At 52.7% G+C, this 21,439-nt stretch overlaps 10 protein-coding genes across 10 annotated transcripts; 7 read left to right on the top strand and 3 right to left on the bottom strand.

The window, feature by feature from the left end:
* Positions 1–2: 2 nt before the first annotated feature.
* On the bottom strand, positions 3–4,309 carry HD553DRAFT_317125 (uncharacterized protein). The gene is made up of 8 exons (XM_046180718.1): positions 3,843–4,309; positions 3,100–3,771; positions 2,966–3,036; positions 2,245–2,888; positions 1,891–2,178; positions 1,540–1,826; positions 928–1,479; positions 3–861 (listed from the first exon to the last, which is right to left on the bottom strand). Exons 1-8 carry the CDS (start codon positions 4,216–4,218, stop codon positions 257–259), a joined length of 3,495 nt encoding a protein of 1,164 aa, XP_046034118.1. The 5' UTR covers positions 4,219–4,309; the 3' UTR covers positions 3–256.
* A 204-nt stretch (positions 4,310–4,513) lies between these two features.
* Positions 4,514–6,381, top strand: HD553DRAFT_317122 (uncharacterized protein). The gene is made up of 7 exons (XM_046180717.1): positions 4,514–4,793; positions 4,872–4,996; positions 5,079–5,134; positions 5,234–5,316; positions 5,389–5,897; positions 5,977–6,033; positions 6,127–6,381. The coding sequence occupies exons 1-7, from the start codon at positions 4,577–4,579 to the stop codon at positions 6,286–6,288; spliced, it is 1,209 nt and encodes a 402-aa protein (XP_046034117.1). The 5' UTR covers positions 4,514–4,576; the 3' UTR covers positions 6,289–6,381.
* A 288-nt stretch (positions 6,382–6,669) lies between these two features.
* Positions 6,670–8,179, top strand: HD553DRAFT_276242 (pyridoxal phosphate-dependent transferase; the record flags this gene model as incomplete). Its single annotated transcript, XM_046177948.1, has 3 exons — positions 6,670–6,764; positions 6,818–7,432; positions 7,516–8,179. 3 exons carry the CDS (start codon positions 6,670–6,672, stop codon positions 8,177–8,179), a joined length of 1,374 nt encoding a protein of 457 aa, XP_046034116.1.
* A 1,462-nt stretch (positions 8,180–9,641) lies between these two features.
* HD553DRAFT_115641 (major facilitator superfamily domain-containing protein) lies at positions 9,642–11,873 on the top strand. Its single transcript, XM_046176451.1, has 7 exons — positions 9,642–9,885; positions 9,953–10,126; positions 10,193–10,360; positions 10,428–11,128; positions 11,203–11,375; positions 11,446–11,494; positions 11,568–11,873. Exons 1-7 carry the CDS (start codon positions 9,759–9,761, stop codon positions 11,697–11,699), a joined length of 1,524 nt encoding a protein of 507 aa, XP_046034115.1. The 5' UTR covers positions 9,642–9,758; the 3' UTR covers positions 11,700–11,873.
* On the bottom strand, positions 11,800–12,886 carry HD553DRAFT_317117 (glutathione-dependent formaldehyde-activating GFA). The gene is made up of 5 exons (XM_046180716.1): positions 12,641–12,886; positions 12,477–12,560; positions 12,211–12,375; positions 12,106–12,137; positions 11,800–12,017 (listed from the first exon to the last, which is right to left on the bottom strand). Exons 1-5 carry the CDS (start codon positions 12,743–12,745, stop codon positions 11,960–11,962), a joined length of 444 nt encoding a protein of 147 aa, XP_046034114.1. The 5' UTR covers positions 12,746–12,886; the 3' UTR covers positions 11,800–11,959.
* Positions 12,887–13,036: 150 nt separating this feature from the next.
* Positions 13,037–14,042, top strand: HD553DRAFT_317114 (uncharacterized protein). The gene is made up of 3 exons (XM_046180715.1): positions 13,037–13,254; positions 13,338–13,585; positions 13,689–14,042. The coding sequence occupies exons 1-3, from the start codon at positions 13,191–13,193 to the stop codon at positions 13,905–13,907; spliced, it is 531 nt and encodes a 176-aa protein (XP_046034113.1). The 5' UTR covers positions 13,037–13,190; the 3' UTR covers positions 13,908–14,042.
* On the bottom strand, positions 14,014–14,810 carry HD553DRAFT_317113 (Rhodanese-like domain-containing protein). Its single transcript, XM_046180714.1, has 3 exons — positions 14,598–14,810; positions 14,407–14,501; positions 14,014–14,325 (listed from the first exon to the last, which is right to left on the bottom strand). Exons 1-3 carry the CDS (start codon positions 14,784–14,786, stop codon positions 14,130–14,132), a joined length of 480 nt encoding a protein of 159 aa, XP_046034112.1. The 5' UTR covers positions 14,787–14,810; the 3' UTR covers positions 14,014–14,129.
* A 226-nt stretch (positions 14,811–15,036) lies between these two features.
* Positions 15,037–17,279, top strand: HD553DRAFT_332362 (sodium bile acid symporter family-domain-containing protein). Its single transcript, XM_046182059.1, has 8 exons — positions 15,037–15,480; positions 15,553–15,636; positions 15,704–15,766; positions 15,841–15,888; positions 15,968–16,062; positions 16,132–16,535; positions 16,632–16,841; positions 16,922–17,279. Exons 1-8 carry the CDS (start codon positions 15,303–15,305, stop codon positions 17,115–17,117), a joined length of 1,278 nt encoding a protein of 425 aa, XP_046034111.1. The 5' UTR covers positions 15,037–15,302; the 3' UTR covers positions 17,118–17,279.
* Positions 17,280–17,478: 199 nt separating this feature from the next.
* Positions 17,479–18,781, top strand: HD553DRAFT_317104 (60s ribosomal protein l1-a). The gene is made up of 4 exons (XM_046180713.1): positions 17,479–17,757; positions 17,833–17,960; positions 18,043–18,158; positions 18,235–18,781. The coding sequence occupies exons 1-4, from the start codon at positions 17,572–17,574 to the stop codon at positions 18,495–18,497; spliced, it is 693 nt and encodes a 230-aa protein (XP_046034110.1). The 5' UTR covers positions 17,479–17,571; the 3' UTR covers positions 18,498–18,781.
* A 100-nt stretch (positions 18,782–18,881) lies between these two features.
* On the top strand, positions 18,882–20,617 carry HD553DRAFT_317097 (ras family-domain-containing protein). The gene is made up of 8 exons (XM_046180712.1): positions 18,882–19,256; positions 19,348–19,392; positions 19,473–19,500; positions 19,578–19,607; positions 19,700–19,781; positions 19,875–20,026; positions 20,126–20,254; positions 20,331–20,617. Exons 1-8 carry the CDS (start codon positions 19,101–19,103, stop codon positions 20,480–20,482), a joined length of 774 nt encoding a protein of 257 aa, XP_046034109.1. The 5' UTR covers positions 18,882–19,100; the 3' UTR covers positions 20,483–20,617.
* Positions 20,618–21,439: the final 822 nt, after the last annotated feature.

Here is a 21,439-nt window from a genome sequence, read left to right as displayed (position 1 = left end):
TCGGTGAGTGTATCTTGATCAGATGGTCAGATTACAATAAGTAGTGGTCGTTTATATACAAACGTTCGATTTGCTTCCGGCCGGAAGCAGCCGTGCGGTGCTTTTCGTCATCTACGGGACAAAGCTATGCACTTCTCGAGACGAGTGATCACGTCTAATATACAAATGCACTACAGGTGAACCCTCTGAAGTTGGTGTTACGGCCCAGGGTAGCCCTCATCAGTCCCTTATCCAAAGAGGTTTCCTCCGATCACTCTCATGTGCTCGCTGGGATGTGTCGCAGTATCTGCAGCACTTCGCCAGCCTGATGAGACGTCAGACTATCAACGTCGGTGTGTTTGATGTAGTTGAGGACCGTCCTGGCCGACTGGACGAGGTGCGTATCGACCGGGGCGGGAAGATTTTGGCTGGTTGCTGGTCGAATGCTCATCCTAATTTCCGGTTGTAGCGAATGAATGTCGTTGTCCGAGTCCTGCGCTGCCGCCTTGGCGACGGAGTCGAACATCAAGCCGAGAAAGACGACCGCAGCTCGTCGTAAGGCTGGATGTTTACTGTCGTTATTTCGTGTAGGTTCGTCATTGGGTCGTTGTGTGTCGTCGTCTTCTTCTCCGTTCTGGTCATTATCTTCGCTTTCGCGGTTGTTGTCAGGTTCTATGCTATTTGATTGGTTCCGCCGTTGCGAGACGCTTTCCAGCCGTAAAAGATCCAAGCACGACCCGATCAGGTCGTTTGACCATGGTAATAACGCTCGCCATTCGGTGTCGGCGCATGTTGCCAGGATGGAGAGGGATGAGCTGCGTATCACGGTGGGCAGGCTCGCATTGGGAAAGACCCGCAACAACCGAGGTACGATCGGTTCCACTGAAAAATGAAAATAACGTCTTCAACAAGGCAGCCAAAAGCGGCTACAGGAACATTGTCACTCACCGTACGCTGAGAGGGCGGTACCGGCACGCCGAATAGATTGCTGTAGAGCTTCTCCTAGGCGTAACCGCCTGTCCAATTCGTCCGGCTTGAATTCCGTGATACGCTCAAAGCCCTCGACATAGGCCGACGTGATACTAGCCATGACTTCCCGTCCGAGCCCGTCTACCAAGCTCGAAAGACCTTTGACGGCGTTGAGGTACATGAATGAATCATCGTCCCGGATCGCCGAAAGAAAGATGTCCATGATCGCCGGCGTCAAGGCCCGGTCAAAGTCTGGAGCGCGTACGATGCTTTGTAAAATTATCAGGCCGTGTGCTCGCACGGCCAAGATCGGATCCTGAAGCAACCGTAAGGATTCTTGGTAGCGTTGAGCAGTGTCTGTAGCTGAAGCGTTCGATGCCAATCCCGGAGTAGCTTTTCGAACGGCGAGAAGCAGGGAAGCAGCCCGCGCGGCTTGCCGGATATCGGCCAATCGATGTCTCAACAAGGCTTCCACGTGCTTTTCGATCGGTTTCAGGATGGGTTGGCTTTCCGATGTGATGGTTTCGTCACCTGTATACCGGAACCTCTTCAGCGATTAGAGCTACAGCTCGAAGCGCCAATGGAACTGACCGTGTAGCGTGGCAACCAGTAAGTTGAGCGCCGTCTCGACAAGACCGAGATTGGGGATATCCTCCTTGACGACATCGTTTGCCGCGGCCGGTTCCGCAGCATCATCGGCATCTTCATCGTCACTATCAGCCCCGTCATCTGAATCTGCTAAGTCGATCTCATCCGCAGTCGAAGATGGCCGTAGAGCATGTTCGATGAATAGCAACACGTGTCGGACTTCCTTTCCCAAATTGGCGGACGCTTTGTCACTGAGTCGCATGATGACCTGCAGCAAGATCAGAGTCCGTCTGGTAGCAAAGTACATTAGCCTGTCTCGCTTGAGTACTTTCACTCGAGGGCGTCCGTGCTCACTCTGGATTTGCATCGTTGTCTCCGGACATGACCTGATACGCTTGCAAACACCTAATAAGAAACCTGCTCGACAGGTCGGCTCTCCCGGATCTGACGATGATAGCAACCAACAGTTCCGGGTCGGGGTACATCTGCAAGCTCGACAGATCCGGCAAGATATCGTAATCTTGTCCCGCGTCTGGAACGGTCGCACCATCCGAGACGTGCAGGTCGTTCAGCTTGGTAGTCAGGTTGAAGTCTTCAGGGTCGCTACTAAACTTGAGGTCGTCCGTCGTTGATTGTGGTGGTCTAGCAATCAATGTCCTACTGTTCAGTTTCGATGGATATCAAGATTCAGAAACAACGCCGACTCACCTTCCGTAAAGTACCGCAGCGCCAATATCCTCCTCCTCTCTGCTCTCACCAGGACCAAAATTCCTGCCCCAAAACAACACCTTCTCTTCGTCGTCCATCCTGCCTCCAAACCCGAGCCCCTTCCATCCTCTCCCACCTTGTAACACCTCCCAGAGCCCATTCTCTACCAGCTCGACGTCCATCAACCTCACCCAAGCACCGACCACGTCCTCGATCTCCTTTCTCGTCAACGGATCCGCCGTCCTGTCCTTCTTCAGATGTTGCCAAAGCAGAAAGATCGGGCGGATGATAGGTGTGATGATGAGATTGAGAAAGGGTGGAGGTGGCGGATTGAGCGTGAGTAACGGGAGAAGCAAGGAAACCAAGGAATTGATGCGCGTTGCCGATGTTACTACTACCGATCCTTGCACCAACGATGATGATGGAGACGAGGAGGCCGCATACGGCAGTTCCGCAAATCGCGGAAACAGAGGTTCATGCAGGGTCTTTCGCAATTCCCGCTTGATCAACGGCAAAGTCACCGCGAGCTTGGTCAAGACGTATGCCGACGCCTGGACGTGATGTTTAGGCGTATTCCGCTCCCTCACCGGGTCAGACGGGACGATGATCAGACGCAGTTGTTCGAATATGTTGTCGTAATAAGCCTGAGACCGAAATCAAGCCGAACATCAGTAAGCAATTCCAAGACCTTAGTTAATCAGAATCTGCAGGAGTATCATACCTTAGCGTCCATCCCGTGTACAGGGATCCCTAACAGTTTTGTCACATAATCCAGTTTATGTAACTCTAACACTGCTTTCCCCCCGCCAGATCAGCATCCCCGCGATACTTGAGGCTACGCTCTAAAGGGCTCACCATCATCTCCCGACATGCCATCCTTCCTCTCTCCAAACCCAAAAACGTTCCCGAGCAACCCCGCGACACCACCGGGCCGGACCATCTGTCTTCCCATCAACGCCTTTACGGTCCGTCGAGCGTATTCCGGGTAGACGATCGGGTCTTCTTCTAGTGGGACAATCTTGGCCCCTGCCCCAGCACCAGCACCGGTACCACCACCTGATGATGACGATGACGTCGATCTGTTACCGCTCGTCAAGATGGTCTGTAATCCTCCTAAAGTAGCCAGAGCTTCAGATGGTGCGAGCCCCTTGTCGACGTATATCAAAAAGCCCTTCCTTATCTCTGCAAACACGTCCGGCGGGAACGCTTGTGACCAGCCTATCATGAGAGGTGGGAGCAGGATGAAGGGGATGATGGTCGGGGAGGAGAGGAACATGTAGAGGTCCGACCTCCGGTATGGAGATTGGTTTTGGCTGTCATCTTGGTTCTGAGCTTCCGAGGGGATGGTGATCAGACGGAGAAGACGGGTGGTTATGGTCCGTATTGACGAGATGACAGGAGAGTTGATAGAGGATGCGGCTTGGGTCGAGGCTCGAAGTAGGTCATTTATATGTGGCAGAATCAATCGACTGGGGATCAGGGAGACGAGGCGTTGTAGGTGCCTCCTCTCTGTCAAATCGAGTAGGACTGAGCCCCCGTTTATCCAGCTCGGTCAGCAGGCATGCAAGGTGAACATCCCGATACATTCAGCTACTCACATACTTTAGGATCGATCGACGATTTCTCGTTGTCTTGCAGACTCAGCCAGTCCCACACGGCTTCAATGACATCCAAACCCCTCATCCCGCTCTCCTTCATCAAGTCCACCATCTCCCCCTCTCCCTCCTCCACTTCAGCTCGCTGCCTCCAGTCCCACCGAACCTTGAGCTCGGCGTCCTCGCTCGCTTCTAAATGTCTTCCAGCTTCCTCGAGTTGGTTTGCTAGATCCGCTCGTTTCCCCGAGAGAGTGTTGATGACAGGTTGACTGCTTGGTAATAGGTATTGACCTATTTCTATAGCGGTATGGCCTCGGGCGATGATCTTCTGCGTATCGCTCGGAGGCGAAGTCGAGCTATGGTTCGAGGTCTCCGGCATCTTGAACGAAAGTTTGCTCGGATCGCAAGATCTACTAGAGGTGTACTACCGCGAACGTGAATCCGTTCGAGCTGATGGGTGGTCACAGGAACACGAGCAGCAGAAGAATGACGAACGAACTGGAAGTTGCGAGCTAAGCTACCCCTTTTTGATAATATGCTTCCCAGGAAATCTACTTCCGAGTTCCGACTTCTGCTTCCGATCGATCGACATCGCCGATCCGTACGTGACCTTTTGGCAGCAAAAACACTCTCACACCATTATGATCACATCACTCGATCACTCTGACCTGACGTACCGACATCCATACCATACATTCGGAGTGGACCACACCCTACCCTATCACCACCATTCAAAGATGGACAAACTCGACCTCGTCAGCTATATACCGGCCGCCTTTCGATCCTTCCCCGCCTACCTCCAGCAGCATATCCACCATGCCCGCAATCCCTGGTCGTTCTTCGAGTACTACCAGAACGCCCCGGACAGCATTCATACCATCATGCCCCTTTTCTGGACGAGTTTGACGTTGACCTATGTACTCGGGCTAGTCACAGGGAACGTCAGCCAGATCGGTGAGTGACTTTGTACAGCCTACTTGGGTCGCCGGGTCTGACGTCATCCTTCTTGGCTCGAAATTTCGTGAAATCTAGATCGTCAATGGACTTTTCTACCGATCGCCTACTCCCTGCACTTTGTCCTCTATCCCCTGTTCAATAATAATGGCGAGGCGTTCCTACACAATCTCCCTAGGCTATGTCTCATGTGGAGCTTGATGGTAAGGTTCCCGGATCGATACGATATGCCTGAGCTAATCACGATCCTTGTTCGTCTGTGTCGTATGTGATGATGATGCGCAGGTCGTATGGGGCGTCCGTCTGACCGCCCATACAGCGCGAAGAGGGCTATACAACTTGTAAGCTCGATATGCGTTCTCTGCTCTGTCAGGCGAAATCGATCTCGACGAGCCTGAAAGCTGAACCTCCGTTCCTATGTCTTTGTCTGATTCCGGCAGCTTCGACGAGGACTATCGCTGGCAGATCTGGAGAGACCAGTTGCCCACCTGGTTGTTCCAGTTGTTCCACCTCGGTTTCATCGGTCAGCCCAGTCCGGTTCATACTGAGCGGTCCCGGAACTAACGATCCTGCTCTCATCCTGTTCATACCATAGCTATCGCCCAGTCGCTCCTCCTAGCAGCCATGTCCCTCCCTTACCAGAACGTCCTCCTCACTCCTCGTCCCACTCAATCCAGCTCAGCTCTCGGTTTGCCCTACGGACTAGGCGCTACCGACGTCATCTTGACCGTCCTGACGCTTCTGACGATCTACACCCAGTTCATGGCCGACAACCAACAATATCACTTCCAGACGTATAAACAACATGTCAAGAAGTCCCAATCTCAGGACGACATCAATGTCAACATCCCTCGAAACGTGACCACCTACAAACAAGGCCCGTTCGATATCACCTGGACCCCGAAAGACGCCCAGAGGGGGTTCATCACCAAAGGACTCTGGGCATGGAGCCGACACCCGAATTTCGCCTGTGAGATGACGTTTTGGGCGTTACAAGGGCTGTTCCCTCTGCTCAGCGCCAGCTTTGGCTCTGTTGGAGCGGGCTTGACGGTCGGGGAGAAGAGGGGCATGGTCTTGCCTAGTCCGATTATACCTGCAATTGCCGTAAGTCGGAGCCGGGATTTCGAATCTCGACCTCAGGAGGTTCGGTAGCTGAACCTGCATGGGCTGGTCTGGACGGTAGTATTCTTGCTTGTTTATCGCTTCGACGTGGTTCACCGAGAGTATCACTGCGCCGAAGGTAAGTCGCCGCCGTTTCCCATTCGCGCTCTCTCTGCCTTACAAGTGAAGGAACCATCTCTGACGGATGACGGTTGTTATCGATAATATATAGTACCCAGCATACAAGTCCTACCAAGCCCTCGTCGGTCAATTCGCCCCTCAAGTGACCGTATTCAAGGGGATCATCTCGTTACTCTTGGGGACTCGGACGAGGTTGGCGGAAGAGCTCGGGTGGGTGGGGTCGAGGGATGTCAAGGGGAAGAAGGTGCAGTAGGCGCGTCGACTTGAAGATCTACAGAGAGGAGCTCTGTATCCAGTGTCACAGAAGCCAAGTATCCATTGAACGCCATGCCCATATCTTCACTGGTTTCGAACGAGATGACCTTGTCACTCATTGTGGTTGTTGAACGAGATACCGATTGTTTCGGTGATCGGTGAATTGCTCGGGTTCTCGAGAAGTTGCGAGAGGATTCCTCTCTGTCGGTCATGTCCGACCATATGACTCGACCTCATTTCAAGCAATTCCCCTGAACCTCGAGAGAGAAAGATCATATAACACTCATCTCGAGATAGCATACTTGAGGCTCGCCCCTGGACCAGAATCTGAACCCTCTCCAAGTATCGAGCACCTTCGCGTCGCCCCGAACTTCTCGACATGACGACCGAAACGAAGCAAACAAAGTCGTTCGGTCATACGATGCGAGACGAGTTTCTCTTTGACGAGAAGTGGACTAACCTGAATCACGGCAAGTTCATATTCACATCTTCGAAACTCCTAATGGATCGTTTCTGACCGAGTAGAGATTACCATACGTAGGATCCTACGGCACCTACCCCAAATCCGTCCGCAAAGTCTTTCTCGACTACCAACTTGCTCAAGAATCTCAACCCGACAACTTTGTCCGTTTCAACTCTACCGCCCCTCTCCTCCGAGCCCGTCAAGCCATCGCCGATCTGGTCCAAGCACCACTGGAAACGGTTACCTTCGTTCAAAACGCTAGTACCGGAACAAACATAGTCCTCAGGAACCTGGAATGGGAAGAGGGGGATGTTATCCTTACTTGCGAGACCATCTATGGCGCGGCCAACAAGACCGTGCAGTATATTTGCGAGACGACCCCGGCAGAGACGGTGCATTACGTCTTCAATCAACCGATGACGGAATCTGACCTCCTCTCCGGGTTTAGAAAGAAGATCCAGGACGTCTCCTCCGAGTCCGGGGGAAAGAGACGGGTCAAGCTGGCGGTATTCGATTCGATATCGTCCATGCCCGGGGTGAGGTGGCCCTGGGAGAAGCTCGTCGGGATCTGCAAAGAAGAAGGTGTACTCAGTTGTGTGGATGGGGCTCATGGGATTGGAGCGATCGAGTTGAAGCTGGGAGAGGTCGATCCGGATTTCTTCGTTTCGAACTGTCACAAGTGAGTCCAAGCCTACCAGGTTATATCGCTATATCGTTTGGTCCTGCGGCCTTGCAGCTCATCACTACTACCTATCCCTACAGATGGCTCTACGTGCCTAAAAGCGTCGCCATGTTCTACGTTCCCGTCCGCAATCAACACCTAATCCGATCAACCCTCCCCACTTCGTTCGGCCTCGTCCCGAAAGACACATCTATCAAACCCACCATCGTGCCGCGCCCAGACTCAGGGTTGGGAGACTCGGCGTATATCAGCAACTTTGCATACTACGGGACCTTGGACAATTCGGCCATATATTGTGTGCCCGAAGCGGTGAGGTTCCGGAAAGAAGTCTGCGGAGGTGAAGATAAGATCAGGAGGTACTGTCGAGAGTTGGTCTGGGAAGGTTCTGAGATCGTAGCGTCGACGCTAGGCACTCGGATGATGGACGTCCCCTCCCAAGATTCTCCCATGGCCAACGTGCTTCTCCCTCTCGCACTCACGTCAGAGGGCAAATTGGTCCTGGACGTTAAAGCCTCGGTCGAGCCGAACAAGGCCGAGGTTTCGTCCGCTCAGATCGTAGATTGGTTGGGCCGGACCATGGTCGAGCGGTACGATACGTTCATGGCCACTATGGAATACCAAGGATCGATGTGGGTCAGGCTCAGCGGGCAGATTTACCTCGAACGGGAGGATTTCGTAAAAGCGGGAGAGATTTTGAAGACGCTTTGTGGGGAGGTCAGGGCTGGGGCCGTAGGTAGAGTGTGAGAGCGGGAGGCGCGTAAGCTGGTGTCACATAGCATATATTTGTACTGGCTATCAGAAATTTGAGCATGAAGTGACATAAAATGAGGTCAATGGTACGAATCAGTAGCTCATCGATAGAGAAGGAGTGAAACTCATGGTTCTAGGTTGAGTTCTTCGACTTATTGTAGAGTCAGTTGAATTGACCCGGCGGCCCGCGTCTCCTTACTATCTCGGTCGCAGATAGTCATTATTCATGCTCGCAGACGCTGATCGACGCTCCTGGCGGGACGGAGGTATACACTGAACGCCTGACCGAGGTTCACCAATTGCCTGAGATTGTGAGGGGATCCAAGGAGTGTTCCATTCCCCCGGTACGAGCTGTGGACCTATCCGAGTCAAAGAAGACCAAATACCCGGTGCGACCGACGACCGGTGGTTGTCGACGGGGTTTTGATGTTGCGCATGTGGTCTGATGTGTATTTCACTGAGCTTCTCCCAAAAGTCAGCATTTTGTGACATTTCGCTCACAGGTCCGCAGCGAGTGACTTTGTGAGAGCGGAACAGGATGACCTGGACTCATCCAACAGCTTCAGACTTGGGAATTAAGTCTGGTGCTACGTGCCAAAAGTAAGCACAGCCCCGGAGACAATATCGAATACCTTTATCTGATCAAGCCGACATGTTTGAATGGTTATAAAGGGGCACGTCTCGCGTCTCGGTGCCTGTACTGGAACGACCTGACCCCGGATCCATTAACGAATCTCACGATACCGGACATCGAGTTTCGAGGCAACGGTGTGTGCCTGGGGACTCGATCAGCAATTGATGGGCATCGACCCTGGTACCCGGGAGATCTGGAACGTTCCGCAGTATTTTGTTCTTCGCGACCAACGCATTCCTGCAAGCGGAGGCTCCAACGCGATTCCTAAGCCATGCTGTCTATCTCTGTCCACACGTCAGGGCTTCTGATTTAATTCATTTCAATTACATCTGTATCCATCGGACACCATACGCCATACGAGAGCAGTCTCAAGAGGCCCGAGGTTATCAGCCATCATCGGATTGCTTATCGACAATCTCTGACCTGCTCCCGCGCTAAACTCGCCCTGAGCGGGGCGCGCGCGCGCGTGTTATCTCTCGAAACTCGATGCGAAACCGATAAGCCTCGGCCTCGTCACCCATATCTCTCCATCCCAGTCCCCGCCTGATCCCATGGAAGCCCCAGATAACGCTCTCGAGCACTCTGAGGAAGGTCATAAGAAGGAGGCGATGGCGCCAAGAGTAGAATTCCCTCCGCTGGGTCTGAACGGAACATTAACGTTCCAAATGATCTTGATCTCTGACCGAATAGCTCCCGGCTTCCCATCCCCTATCGGTCCATCCAGGGTTCCAGGGTCACGGAGCGGAAGAGACGACAGTGATTTCTGCTTCGTTCTTGATAGGGGAATATCCAAGATATGATTGGGAGAATCATATATATGAGATATATGAGAGGGATGTATCCACCTCCTCTCTCCAAGTGGGGGAACGTCAGCAGACTCGGTTCAGGACTGGTAAAAACGCTCAACCAAATCGACGAACAGCGGCAGGTAACCCAAAGATGAAGAACCTATTCTGCTTACGGGCACCTCCCATCAACCCTTTAAACGGCAAGGCTCAGAAGCTGCCCATCATCAACCCATTTGATAGGCATGGTCGAGTGTTCTTCTTCGCCTGGGCGTCGTTCTGTGAGTAGCAAAGCCGGTATCCATAGCCTGACCCATCCTGATGTTGTTATCAATCTCTCGCGTACAGGCTGCTCTTTCTCGGCGTGGTACTCCTTCTCTCCCTTGTCGAAATCCATCCGCGCGGATCTCAAGATCACCAACGAGCAGTGGCTTAACAGCAACATCATCGCCTTGGTAGCTGGGATGGTCATGAGAGCCGTTGTTGGACCGTGCTGTGATCGTTTCGGACCGAGAAAAACCAGTAAGTTCACGGTCCAAGGTAGAATGAACGTCCCAGCTCCCGAGCTGACAATGATGTTTTGCGCAGTGACCGGAGTGCTTATAGCCGCCGCCATTCCATGCGCTTTGGCCGGAACAATCACCAACTATGCTGGCCTCATGCTCATCCGTTTCTTTGTCGGGATTGCGGGTGCCTCATTTGTGCCCACGTTGAACTGGTGCACCATGTTCTACGACAAGAATGTCGTCGGTACCGGTAAGTCTCCCGAATTTGCCAGCGAAATTCTAGACGCTCGGCCTGATCTGCTTCTCTCGCCTTGCAGCGAACGGGTTCGCTGGTGGATGGGGAAACGGTGGTAGCGCCGTTGCCTACTTTATGATGCCCGCGGTTTACGACAGTATCCGAGGGATGGGCCGAACCTCTCACGTGGCTTGGCGAGTCTCGTTCGTTGTCCCTACGATCATGCTTCTGGCTTGCGCCGCTGGATCCTACTTCTTGTGCGACGACACTCCTACCGGCAAATGGGAGGATCGGTTCAACGCCACTTCGACCGTTGTCGAGATGACCTCTCCCTCCCCCTCTTCATCTGGTGTGGATCGAGTGGACTCCGAACCATCTAACGACGGCAAGGATGACAAGCGATCCAAAGAACCTACGGTCACTGTAGCCGCTCTTGAAGACGATGAGGCTCAATCCCCTCGAGAGCCCGTACTGGTGATGGAAGCCCTACCCAAGCCCAGCTTGAAGGATTCCATCAAAGCCCTCTGCTGCATTCAAACGCTCATGCTGGCCGCGCCCTACGCCTGTTCATTCGGAGGGGAGCTCGCTCTCGCAGCCATCCTCAGCTCTTGGTACCAACAAAAGTTCCCCGGATGGGGCCAGACCAAGGCGGGTCAGGTCGCCGCCGCCTTCGGAGCGTTCAACGTGGTCTGTCGTCCGCTTGGAGGTTTCCTGTCGGACCGGATCTACGGCGCCGTCTCGCCCAGGTGGGGAACCAAGTCTAAGCAGTTGTGGTATGGATTCGTGAGTAACCGATTGCCCCTTTCATCTGTCCTAAATCTTTTGCTGACGACATCGCACGAACGCTCGCCCCACAGTTGGTCACCGCTCAAGGTGTCATGTTGACCTGGATCGGTCTCGTCAACCCAACTAACGCGGTCGCGCTCGTCGGAGGTATCCAAGCCATGGCCATCTTCATGGACGCTGCCAACGGTGCCGCTTATTCATTGGTACCCCACGTCAACCCCCAGTACAACGGAATCATGAGCGGGTATGTCGAGTCTGCTTGCCGGATTTTCGCCCTTGCCGCACGGTACTGATAAAGGTTCGATATTTGATAGTGCTGTCGGGTCAACCGGAAACTTTGGGGGTGTCATGTTCTCGGTAGCAGTGAGTATCCAAGCCCCCGTCAATCCTCGGTCGTTTCCCTGATGCTGATGAAATCATCTTGTCCCGCTCGTAGTTCCGTTTCACCAACTACCATAAAGGCTGCTGGATCATCGGTGTTTGCAGTATGGCCATCGGGATCCTGATGACGGCCATTCCTCCTATCCCTAAGTCGCAACTCAAGGCCGGAGGCTACATGAGTCGATAAAACAAAGATGATGGATAGTAGCAGTTATTATTGTTGGCGTATTGTAGAGATAGAAGCTGAAACGTATATCCGGATTTGATATCACGCGTGCTTGCAAGACCTGCTTCCTGGCATTTGAAGGCCGTTCTCGATCTTTAAGAGTCGGAGACTCTGATCTTCATCTTGCATCTTGTATCTTGTTTACAACCTCTGGCTTCGCGATACCCGGCACGGCTCGGACCTCTCAGCTCTCACATCTCGCTCTGCGCTGAGCTCACAAATTACAACTTGTTCTTCATCATACCTTCGAACAAAGTACACTTGATCTCCTCGCTAGACCTGCGGAATCAGAAGATGCATCCATGCTGTCAGCATAGCGATAGAGGCGGGACAAACCGGCGATGAGAGTTCTCGACTAGAGACTGACCCAGGCATCCCTTTGATCGCGCGTTCGACGTACTGGAACCCCAAACATCCAACGGTGTGAGAACCCGCCAATCGGCCACTTGATCCACTGCAAGTAGCGACTTACAATCTCGGCATTGGGTCTCACTTGACTCATATCGTCCAGAGTGCCGGCCTTGAGAAACAACTTGTCCGGGATTGAGTCTGGTCGAGAGTAGATCCCCGATCCGCATGTCTTGCAGAACATGCGGGTGATGGTCTTCCCCGAGTCGGCAGAGTTGTCTTCGTAACTCTGTATCCATGATCGACGCAGTGGTGGGGAATCCATCAAAGATTGCCATGGCCTGGCATCAGCCCAGAGAGATCAAATTCAACATGAAGGCGAAGACTGACAGCAAGCTCGCCCTTGGTGATCTTGAGTTGTTCGCGATTGAGAGTGACATTATACGAGCCCATCGTTGCGATCTTCTGGCACGTCTGGAGACAATTCACAGCAATTTGTATTTCTGAGGTCAGGATCTCTGAAACCGATCATGGGAATCAAGACGAAGACTTGCTCGACAATGACAAATAATCCCGTCAAGGGGAAGAGACTCGACGTCGGAGATGGAATAGGCGATGGCCTTGCAATAGCATGATCCGGTCACGTTTTCCACAGGCATCTTGATTCGTGGTTACGAGTATCTACTACAGTGCGCAACGCGTGGCCGATGTCGCTGTTGAAAGGTTCGATGCTTGTCGTCCCTGGACCCTGAATAGCGATGTGCACGAGCGTCATGCTTGCATAGCTGTAGCCTGTCCACATTAACCGATCGATCGATTACCCGGTCGATACGGACATGAATAAATAGGTAGAATGTCCGTGACCCTGTCTCGGCGATGTCCGATGTAACTTCCGCCGCGGTCCGGCTTCGGACGAGCGAGAGGACGACGAAAGGTTGCAAAGGCTCAAGAGCATTTATACCGTGTCAGTTATCGCACAAGGCAGCGTTTGGAAAGACAACCCCTTAATCTTCAGTAGTCATCTGACCCTCTATTGTTAACCGAGGATCCCCCGACTGAAGTCGAATGCATCCCGGAAACGTTCGCACGTAGTCACGAAACGAAATGAACCTCTCCGGACCTGCTCTCGTCGCCGGGACCGGCCTCTTCTGCTCAGGTCTAGCTGCAGGTAAGCTTGCCTTGCATTTTCCAACTTGGCTATAAAGTGATCTTCTCTTCTCCATCCTCGCTCGTCTATACGTCGCTGTATAGGCCTAACCTTGTCGTACCCAGCGATAATCAACAAGCTCTTCCAACCCCCCTCTTCCGGCCCCATCGCCCAAAGACTCGCCATCTGGAACAAGGGTTACGAAGCTGGGAAAGCTTCTATCCCTCTGACAGCTATCGGAGCTGCTGTTTCCTATCTCGTCGGGGCATACAAGTTCCCCCTCGTAGGAGAGTTGTCTCAACAGGCGGCGATCGGGGCGGGAGTGCTGCATTTGGGCATTATACCTTTCACAGTAAGCTTCACTCCCGGCTGTCCTTGTGCAGTCTCTACCTCTGATCTGATCTTGAAGACCCTACCGTTCGAACCTCGCTTACGCCGCTCGGCTCGGCTCCCAGTTGCTATTCATCAAGCCCGTCAACGACATCCTCATCGCCCACCGCGAACGCACCGAATCCAAGTCCTCCGAAAAGGGGTCATCCACTCCAAATTCCGGTACCGAAGTCAAAATCAACCGTTTGTTGGACCGATGGGTATTCTTGCACAATTGTCGGGTCGTCATGACATGTGCGGCGTTTGCGGTAGGGCTTGGTAATGTGCTTGGGGTTTTTGTTTGAGGCCGCATAGTGCCTGGAGTAGGGGATCAGGCGATGGAGGCCGGCGATGAAGGATATGTTCGATGTTTGCGAAGATGTATGGACGTGATGTTGTAATGATATTATTGTATATTGTGGTGCATTTGCCCATTCAAACGGTCTTCTTCTGGGTTTCTGACAGATGACGCTGTATAGCTTCTCCTCACAGGATTAAGACCCCTTCTCCACTCTCACCTCCCCCAGCTACAGCGGCTGCACGTCATCCGGATAAGCGCTCTTCCAAGCCTTGATCCCTCCCGTCAAGACGTATGATTTGGAAATATCCCCCGTGGTCGTCGATCTGTCGTTCTCGTGGTCGTCGAGCGCGTCTTGATACCAACCCGCACACCGAGGTCCTCGGCCGTTAGAAGAAGAACAGTGGAATATAACTCGAGGGATTCTGCAACGCAGAGTAGGAAGCCAGTATCTTGACGGCAATCAGGTTCCAATTCCATGCAGCTCAACGAGGGGATGAACAGACCGAGAAAGGACCGGAAGGAGAGTAGGGAGCGTCTGGTGAAACGTCTGAGCGGGGAGGTTGATTGCGCCCGGGATGATCATCTTGCCATCCGGCTCCTGTATGACAGTGTCGGCCTCGGCATAAGTCTCATTTCCAGTGCGATACAATGCCTGACTCCGTCCCTTCCTTATCTAACAAGTGCCGGAACTCACGTCCATATCGGCTCTCCGTACGTCGACGACCAGATAATCCACCCCGGCTCGTCGGGCGGGATCATCCTTCAACGCCTTGAGCTCGGACACGGCCATCTGTAGTGGTGTACCCCGAGGGGCGGGTAGACTAGCATACCAGGGTGCAGTAGATCCGGAAGTTGACATGACGTGTTTGATGAATGTTCGCATGCGTGACCTTTCGAGAGTTCGAGGTTGAAAGTTGCGAGCAGGTGGGGAGGTTGCGAGTTATCGCTCGCGATATATACCCAGAGGTATAGCGGTGTTCGGAAGTAATGTCACCCCACTACATCCGAAATGAAACGCCTTCTAACAGACATCACGTAACCGCCAAGGAGACAGATTCCGTGTCGCATGGGCGATATCCACAAGGACACACACACACACACACGGAATCTTCGAGATGCACGTTTTTGATCGGCGATTGCCCATGTCGACGACGGAAACCAAAGAATTTCGGTCCAAAGCTCATCTCCCATCTCGCATCTCGGGACTCCGTTGCTCTGATCGAGCTGATCGATTGATCTAGTCGTCTCGACCCGGGGAAGGTCCTAGATCGAGATTGGGGTATATAAGCTCGACAAGAGCTGGAGATCGGGAACCTCCTTCAAGCGTGGATAACCTCGGGACATCCATTTATACACCTTGTACCAGACGTTCGGACGACATCAGCTCTACCTCGTAAACATGTCGTGCCGCCAACCTCTCGACCTCGACGCTCATTCGAGCCTTCCCGAGAAATCGGCTCAGACATCGACCATGACCAAGGAGGAAGAACGATCCCTCGACTTGCAACATACATCAGGGGGCGACGAGGCGACGACTACCACGCCTGAGAACGCTTCGATGCCTGTCAGGCCAGAGAGTGGGTTCCAGCTCTTCTGATCGACGAGAGGTTGTATTTCAAGAAGACTGAGTCTATACTCGCGGTTGTCAGGTCAACTTCTCAAGGGTCTCGGATGGCTGGATAGGTTCTTGGCCCCGCTGGTCCTGTTGGCCATGATATTGGGCGTGGTTATCGGTCAGTCCTATATACCGCATAGACTTGATCCAACTTATAACTAACGCCTCGTGGAAATTGTCTGCAGGCAAATTCGCGGACAACGTAGAAAGCGTGTTGACGAGTGCGACGTTGGAAGGTGTCTCTGTCCGCAAGTACCCCATCTCTCGCTGGCTTATCGCTCAGCTAGGGGCTTATCAAACCGCTTCTCTTTGGGTGATATAGCCATCGTCGTCGGACTGCTCGTGATGATGTGGCCGATCTTGACTAAAGGTAAGCAAACACCTATAAGATGACATGGCCTTGAGAGGAGTGTTGCTTATGACGTGTTCCATGCATGTGATCCGAACAGTACAATACGAGCGATTACCGGCCTTGTTCCGGACGATACATATCTGGAGACAGGTCATCCTGTCCCTCATCTTGAACTGGATTATCGGTCCCTTCGTGAGTCCACCTTCCGAGTTCCAATCCCCGAGATTTAGCTAAGCGTTTATGATACGCTACGCCTCGCAGGTCATGCTCGGCATCGCCTGGGCCACGCTACCCGACCTCCCCACCTACAGAACAGGCGTGATCATGGTCGGCCTCGCGCGCTGCATCGCCATGGTCATGATTTGGAACCAGCTCGCCAACGGTGACGTCGATTACTGCGCCGTCCTGGTCATCATCAATTCTCTCCTCCAGATTGTCCTCTACTCGCCCATGTCCTTGTTGTTCGTCAACGTCATCTCCGGAGAAGAGGATCTGGAGCTGGATTATTCGCATACGGCGATAGCAGTCTGCATCTATTTGGGCATACCGCTTGCTGCCGGGGTGGTTACTAGGTTCTTGGGGATATGGGCGATGGGGAAGCACAGGTTCGAGACCAAGTTCTTGCCCTACTTTGGACCTCTGGCTTTGCTGGGGTTGCTCTACACGTGAGTATCCCTGTTAACAACTATGCTGAACTTCTCGCCTTGCGTTTGTCTTGCGGCACTAACGATGACCCTTCAACCTCTCGTACGAACCTATAGCATCATCCTCATCTTCGCCCAACAGGCCAACCGGATTCTGGACAACATCGGCTCGGTCTTCCGGGTCTTTGTGCCTATGTGCCTCTACTTCATCATCATGTGGGCAGGGACATTTTTCTTGGTCTACTACTTGACTTCCCGGAAAGAAGGTTCGAAAAAGTATGGATACAAGATGGCCGTTGTGCAATCATTCACGGCGGGATCTAACAAGTAAGTAGTCGCTCTGGAGACGGATTCTATTTGTTAACGATAAGACTGATCATCAAACTTCCATCTCGTCTATGCTACAGCTTCGAACTCGCCATCGCCGTTTGCATCGCCGTCTACGGGATCGACTCGGACCAAGCGCTAGCAGCGACTATCGGCCCGTTGGTCGAAGTGCCCGTCCTGCTCGCCCTAAGCTACGTGGCGCTGGTCTTCGAGAAGCGCCTCAACTGGGGCGAACGACTGGAAAAGGATGATCTCCAGGGGCTACGGGAGGCTTAGATGGGGTTCCTTTGTCAGCATTGTATAAGATAGAGGTTGGGAAACTGTAGCCTATATATCCATCATACCCGTCAGCACAAACGCCTTGCTCGTGTTTCCCGCATATGCCAAGGTTGACTGATATCAACAGCGTGAAGTCAGAAATGCTATGGTCGAGCTTTACCACCGCAATCGTCCTCTCCCAGAGTAAGTAAGTGGCGACTGGCGTTTCATCATCCTGACTACGATCTGCCTTGACGCGTGAGAAAGCGAGAGGCAGAAGAAGCGCGACGCGCTTCTACTTGGTCGATCAGAATCGCTCGGAAAATTCCAAGTTGCGCGCGCGGCGGCTGCTCCCTCGGACGACCTCGCATTGACATTGACGATATTCAATCGATATCGACATCGACCCACGCCTGTCCTTTGCCTCTTTCTCTTCACCGTCGGTCACCACCACAAAAACAACCCGCCAACCATGTCCAAGCTCTCGGCTTCAAGCGTGCGAACCACCGTCAAGACCCTGCTTATGCAGTCTTCCCTCGAGGGACAGGCTCAGAAGAACGACGATGGCACCACCGTCGGAAAGAAGAGGAACTTCGTCGAGACCATCGAGCTCCAGATCGGTTTGAAGAACTACGACCCCCAGAGGGACAAGCGTTTCGTGAGTCTTGGTCGGCAATCATGCGTTACGAAAGTTCAAGGGCTGAATTGGGTACGACCTGTTGGCGTGCTATAGTCGGGTACCATCAAGCTCCCGAACGTCCCTAGGCCTAGGATGTCCGTCTGCATCTTGGCCGACGCTGCCCACGTCGACCAGGCCAAGCAGATCGAGCTCGAGTACATGACCGTTGAGGACTTGAAGAAGTGAGTCCAGATTGATGTACGAGAGCCGGTTCAACTGCTGGACATTCCATTTACCGCTATAACCCAACTTTCTCGTCTGTAGGCTCAACAAGAACAAGAAGCTCGTCAAGAAGCTCGCCAAGAAGTACGACGCTTTCTTGGCTTCCGAGGCTTTGATCAAGCAGATCCCTCGTTTGCTCGGACCCGGTCTCTCCAAGGGTGAGTCGAGGTCCCACGTTCAAGATGAATCAAAGGAATGGCTCAACTGACCGCTGTCTTTCCGATACGTCTATAGCTGGAAAGTTCCCCACCCCCGTCTCCCACTCTGACGACCTCACCAAGAAGCTCATCGAGATCAGGTCCACCATCAAGTTCCAGTTGAAGAAGGTCCTTTGTCTCGGATGTGCCATCGGTCACGTCGACATGGACGAGGACCAGGTTGTCGCCAACACCATGTTGGCCGTCAACTTCTTGGTCTCCTTGTTGAAGAAGGCTTGGCAAAACGTCAAGTCTTTGCACTTGAAGTCCACCATGGGCAAGCCCCACCGAATCTACTAGAGCAATCGCGTAGATGACGATGAGGAGGATGACTACGACAGCTCACGACCACCATCGACGATCACACTATATCGATCATGTCCAACACCTGACATCTCGAAAGGCTTCGCACGCTTATACCCAAGTGATGAACGATGGATCGCAAGGAAGGGGTCGCCTTTACCGGCGTTACTTTTTTCTTCGCACCTCGTTACTTTGCTGAGGGGAGCTAGGGGGATGTATTTTATATAGCGATTGTTTGTTTTTGTCGTGCACATGTCCACTATGTCATTTCTACCTTGGTACGACTTTCGCATTGCTTGATTCCGTGTATGAACGGTCTGTGGGATATGTGCTGGTCCGGGAACTTTCGGATGTTTATTTGACTTTCGCGCCATTTGTAAACAAACGCTGAACCTAGGAGGACGATCACTGAATGTCCAAGGTTACCGTGAACTTCGACCCCCTGGAACTTGATCTACTTTGAATCTAGGAATCACAAAGCGGATCAGATCTAGTTTTATAGTCATCTGTCACAATAACTTTTCCCGCGAGGTCACAATTTCAGCTTCATACCGAACACGACAGCCACTACGGCCATCACCAATCAACAACAAACCAAACATGCCGCTCTGTATACCTTCCTCCTCCTCCAAGACCTCTTCAAGTCCATATGACCCGACGAACAAGAGCAACAGGATCTCGGATGGTGGATATCCTCATGGACCTGCGAATGGAGGCGGGATGATGAGCGGGTCCGCAGGGAGGACGAAGAAGCCGGTAGGTCAGGCAGCGGTGCCATGGGCAATGTTGGAATGATCGAGTGCAAGGTCGTGGCTGACAAGTTTGTGATGGATCTTGGTGGGTTCAGGTGAATCGGAAGTTGGTCGTACTTGGAGATGGGGCTTGTGGCAAGGTGTGTCCTTCTTCAGGACCTCTATAGAGGATGATTCCGTTGGCTCATCAAACTGGCCTATAACGTACTATGCGTATCAGACGTCAATGTTGACGGTGTTTACGCAAGGTTTGTCTCCAGCGGCGATCTGCCGATAGTTCGCTGCTGCTGTTAACAAAACTAATTACTCATGTGGTTACCTACAGGTTACTTCCCGACGGATTACGAACCAACAGGTGAGCCGATCACCAAGACCGCACCGTCATGCGATCCAGGCGAGATCAGAACATCGAGCTAACCCTTGAGCTTGACTCATCTCTCTTTTCAGTGTTCGAGAACTTTGTGGAGACTCTGACGGTGGATGGCCAGGCGGTGGAGCTGAGTTTATGGGATACAGCAGGGCAAGAAGAGTGAGCCCGCCTGTTCATCACACAGCCCGTCCGGGTCGTACGGCTAACTGCGACTGACTTCACCTCAACTGACTCTATATCCACACGGAACAGGTTTGACAGGCTCCGTTCACTATCCTACGCAGACACCCACGTGATAATGATATGCTTCTCGGTCGAACGGCCCGAATCGCTGGAAAACGTAGAGGCGAAATGGATTGGCGAGGTGGATCACTATTGTCCTGACGTAATGATCGTCTTGGTCGGTTAGTCCACATGCGATCTAGGGCTGGGATAGTCCGGTGCGCATAGTTGAGAGCTGATCTCGGGAGATTGGTACTCGTGCTTGTATAATCGATGCCTAGCGCTGAAATGCGACTTGCGAGAAGACGAGGTGGCAAACCGGAAATTGATAGAGAGGGGTCAACGAGGAATTCTGTCGTACGAAGACGGTCTGGAAGTGGCTAAACGGATACGAGCGCATCGATACCTAGGTAAGTCTCGCGCCTGAGCAAGCTCAGGCTCTAATGCAGATCGCCAAACCTGACGCGTGCATTCTTTTCGTTTCAGAATGCTCGGCCAAGATGAATCGTGGGATCCGACAGGCGATCGAGGAAACAGCGAGAGTAGCCCTTTCGAGAACGAAACCTGCTCAGGTACGGACAGCCGAACCGATGGGCAGTCCACGCAAGGAGAAAGGTGGAGGTTGCGTAATTGCCTGAATCTGGGATGAAGCGCATGACGGACTGTAGAATGACCGGGGGGTTATGCGATCGGGTTGTTACTGTATCGTAGCGTGATTTCCGGGAGTTGTGAACGCCGAATTGGTCAAATATCGATCGTAATCTGATTCTTCACCCACCTGGCTGTCTCGGCGGGGACATGAAGTCTCTAGCATACTCGTTTCGTTATCTAACGACGATCGAGAAAGAAAGGGTAATCAAAACAACATCCATCTGTGCTGTACTGACTCTCTATCGGCTAGTCTATCGGTACCTGCTCGCATTATACCTCAGACTGTATCATTCTCTTGAGGGGCTTGGTCATCGATCTATACCAGTATAAGAGTCTAGTCGTACATAGATCTCATGTACAAATGACTGTTATCGTCCTGTGTCGGAAGGGGGTGCACTCAACGCGAGGGTTCGCGTCAACCCGCTCAATTCGGCCATCGAAATACGAAATCTGTCAGTCACAGACGTGATTGCATCCATCAAACTCTGCGTGTTGACGTTGTCACTGTACGCAAAGCTTCCCGTATGAGTAGGGTCAGGCAGCTGAGAGCCTGGCGTAAACAAGATTTCGCCTTCGGGGACTTCTAGGTAAGATTCGAGGGGAGGCTCTTTCTCCAGCATCCAGGGGCCAAAATCTATGTTGCTCCAGATTCTGCACACCGTTTCGGCGGCCACTCCCATTGAATCCTTCAAAGCGAAGACTGTCCGAAGTTCGATTAAGAGCAGGAGCGATTGCGTACCCTTCAGCCGGCGCCATCGCATACAGAAATTATCGGTCACGGCAAATTTGTCTTTGTACCACGGTTCGTTCGTTCTACAGACGTTCGCCTGGAAGTTGTCCTGGACCTCAAGCAGGTTCCGTATCTCTCGTTGCCAGTTAGGGAGATTCTCCAGCACGGCCAGTAAACCGGGCAATTGGTGACGCGATCTGCTCCACGTCTTAAC

The sequence above is a fragment of the Filobasidium floriforme genome (assembly GCF_021052385.1).
Source record: "Filobasidium floriforme strain CBS 6241 chromosome Unknown HD553scaffold_21, whole genome shotgun sequence".
Classification (NCBI taxonomy): Eukaryota; Fungi; Basidiomycota; class Tremellomycetes; order Filobasidiales; family Filobasidiaceae; genus Filobasidium; species Filobasidium floriforme.
This window is presented reverse-complemented; position numbering and strand designations above follow the sequence as displayed.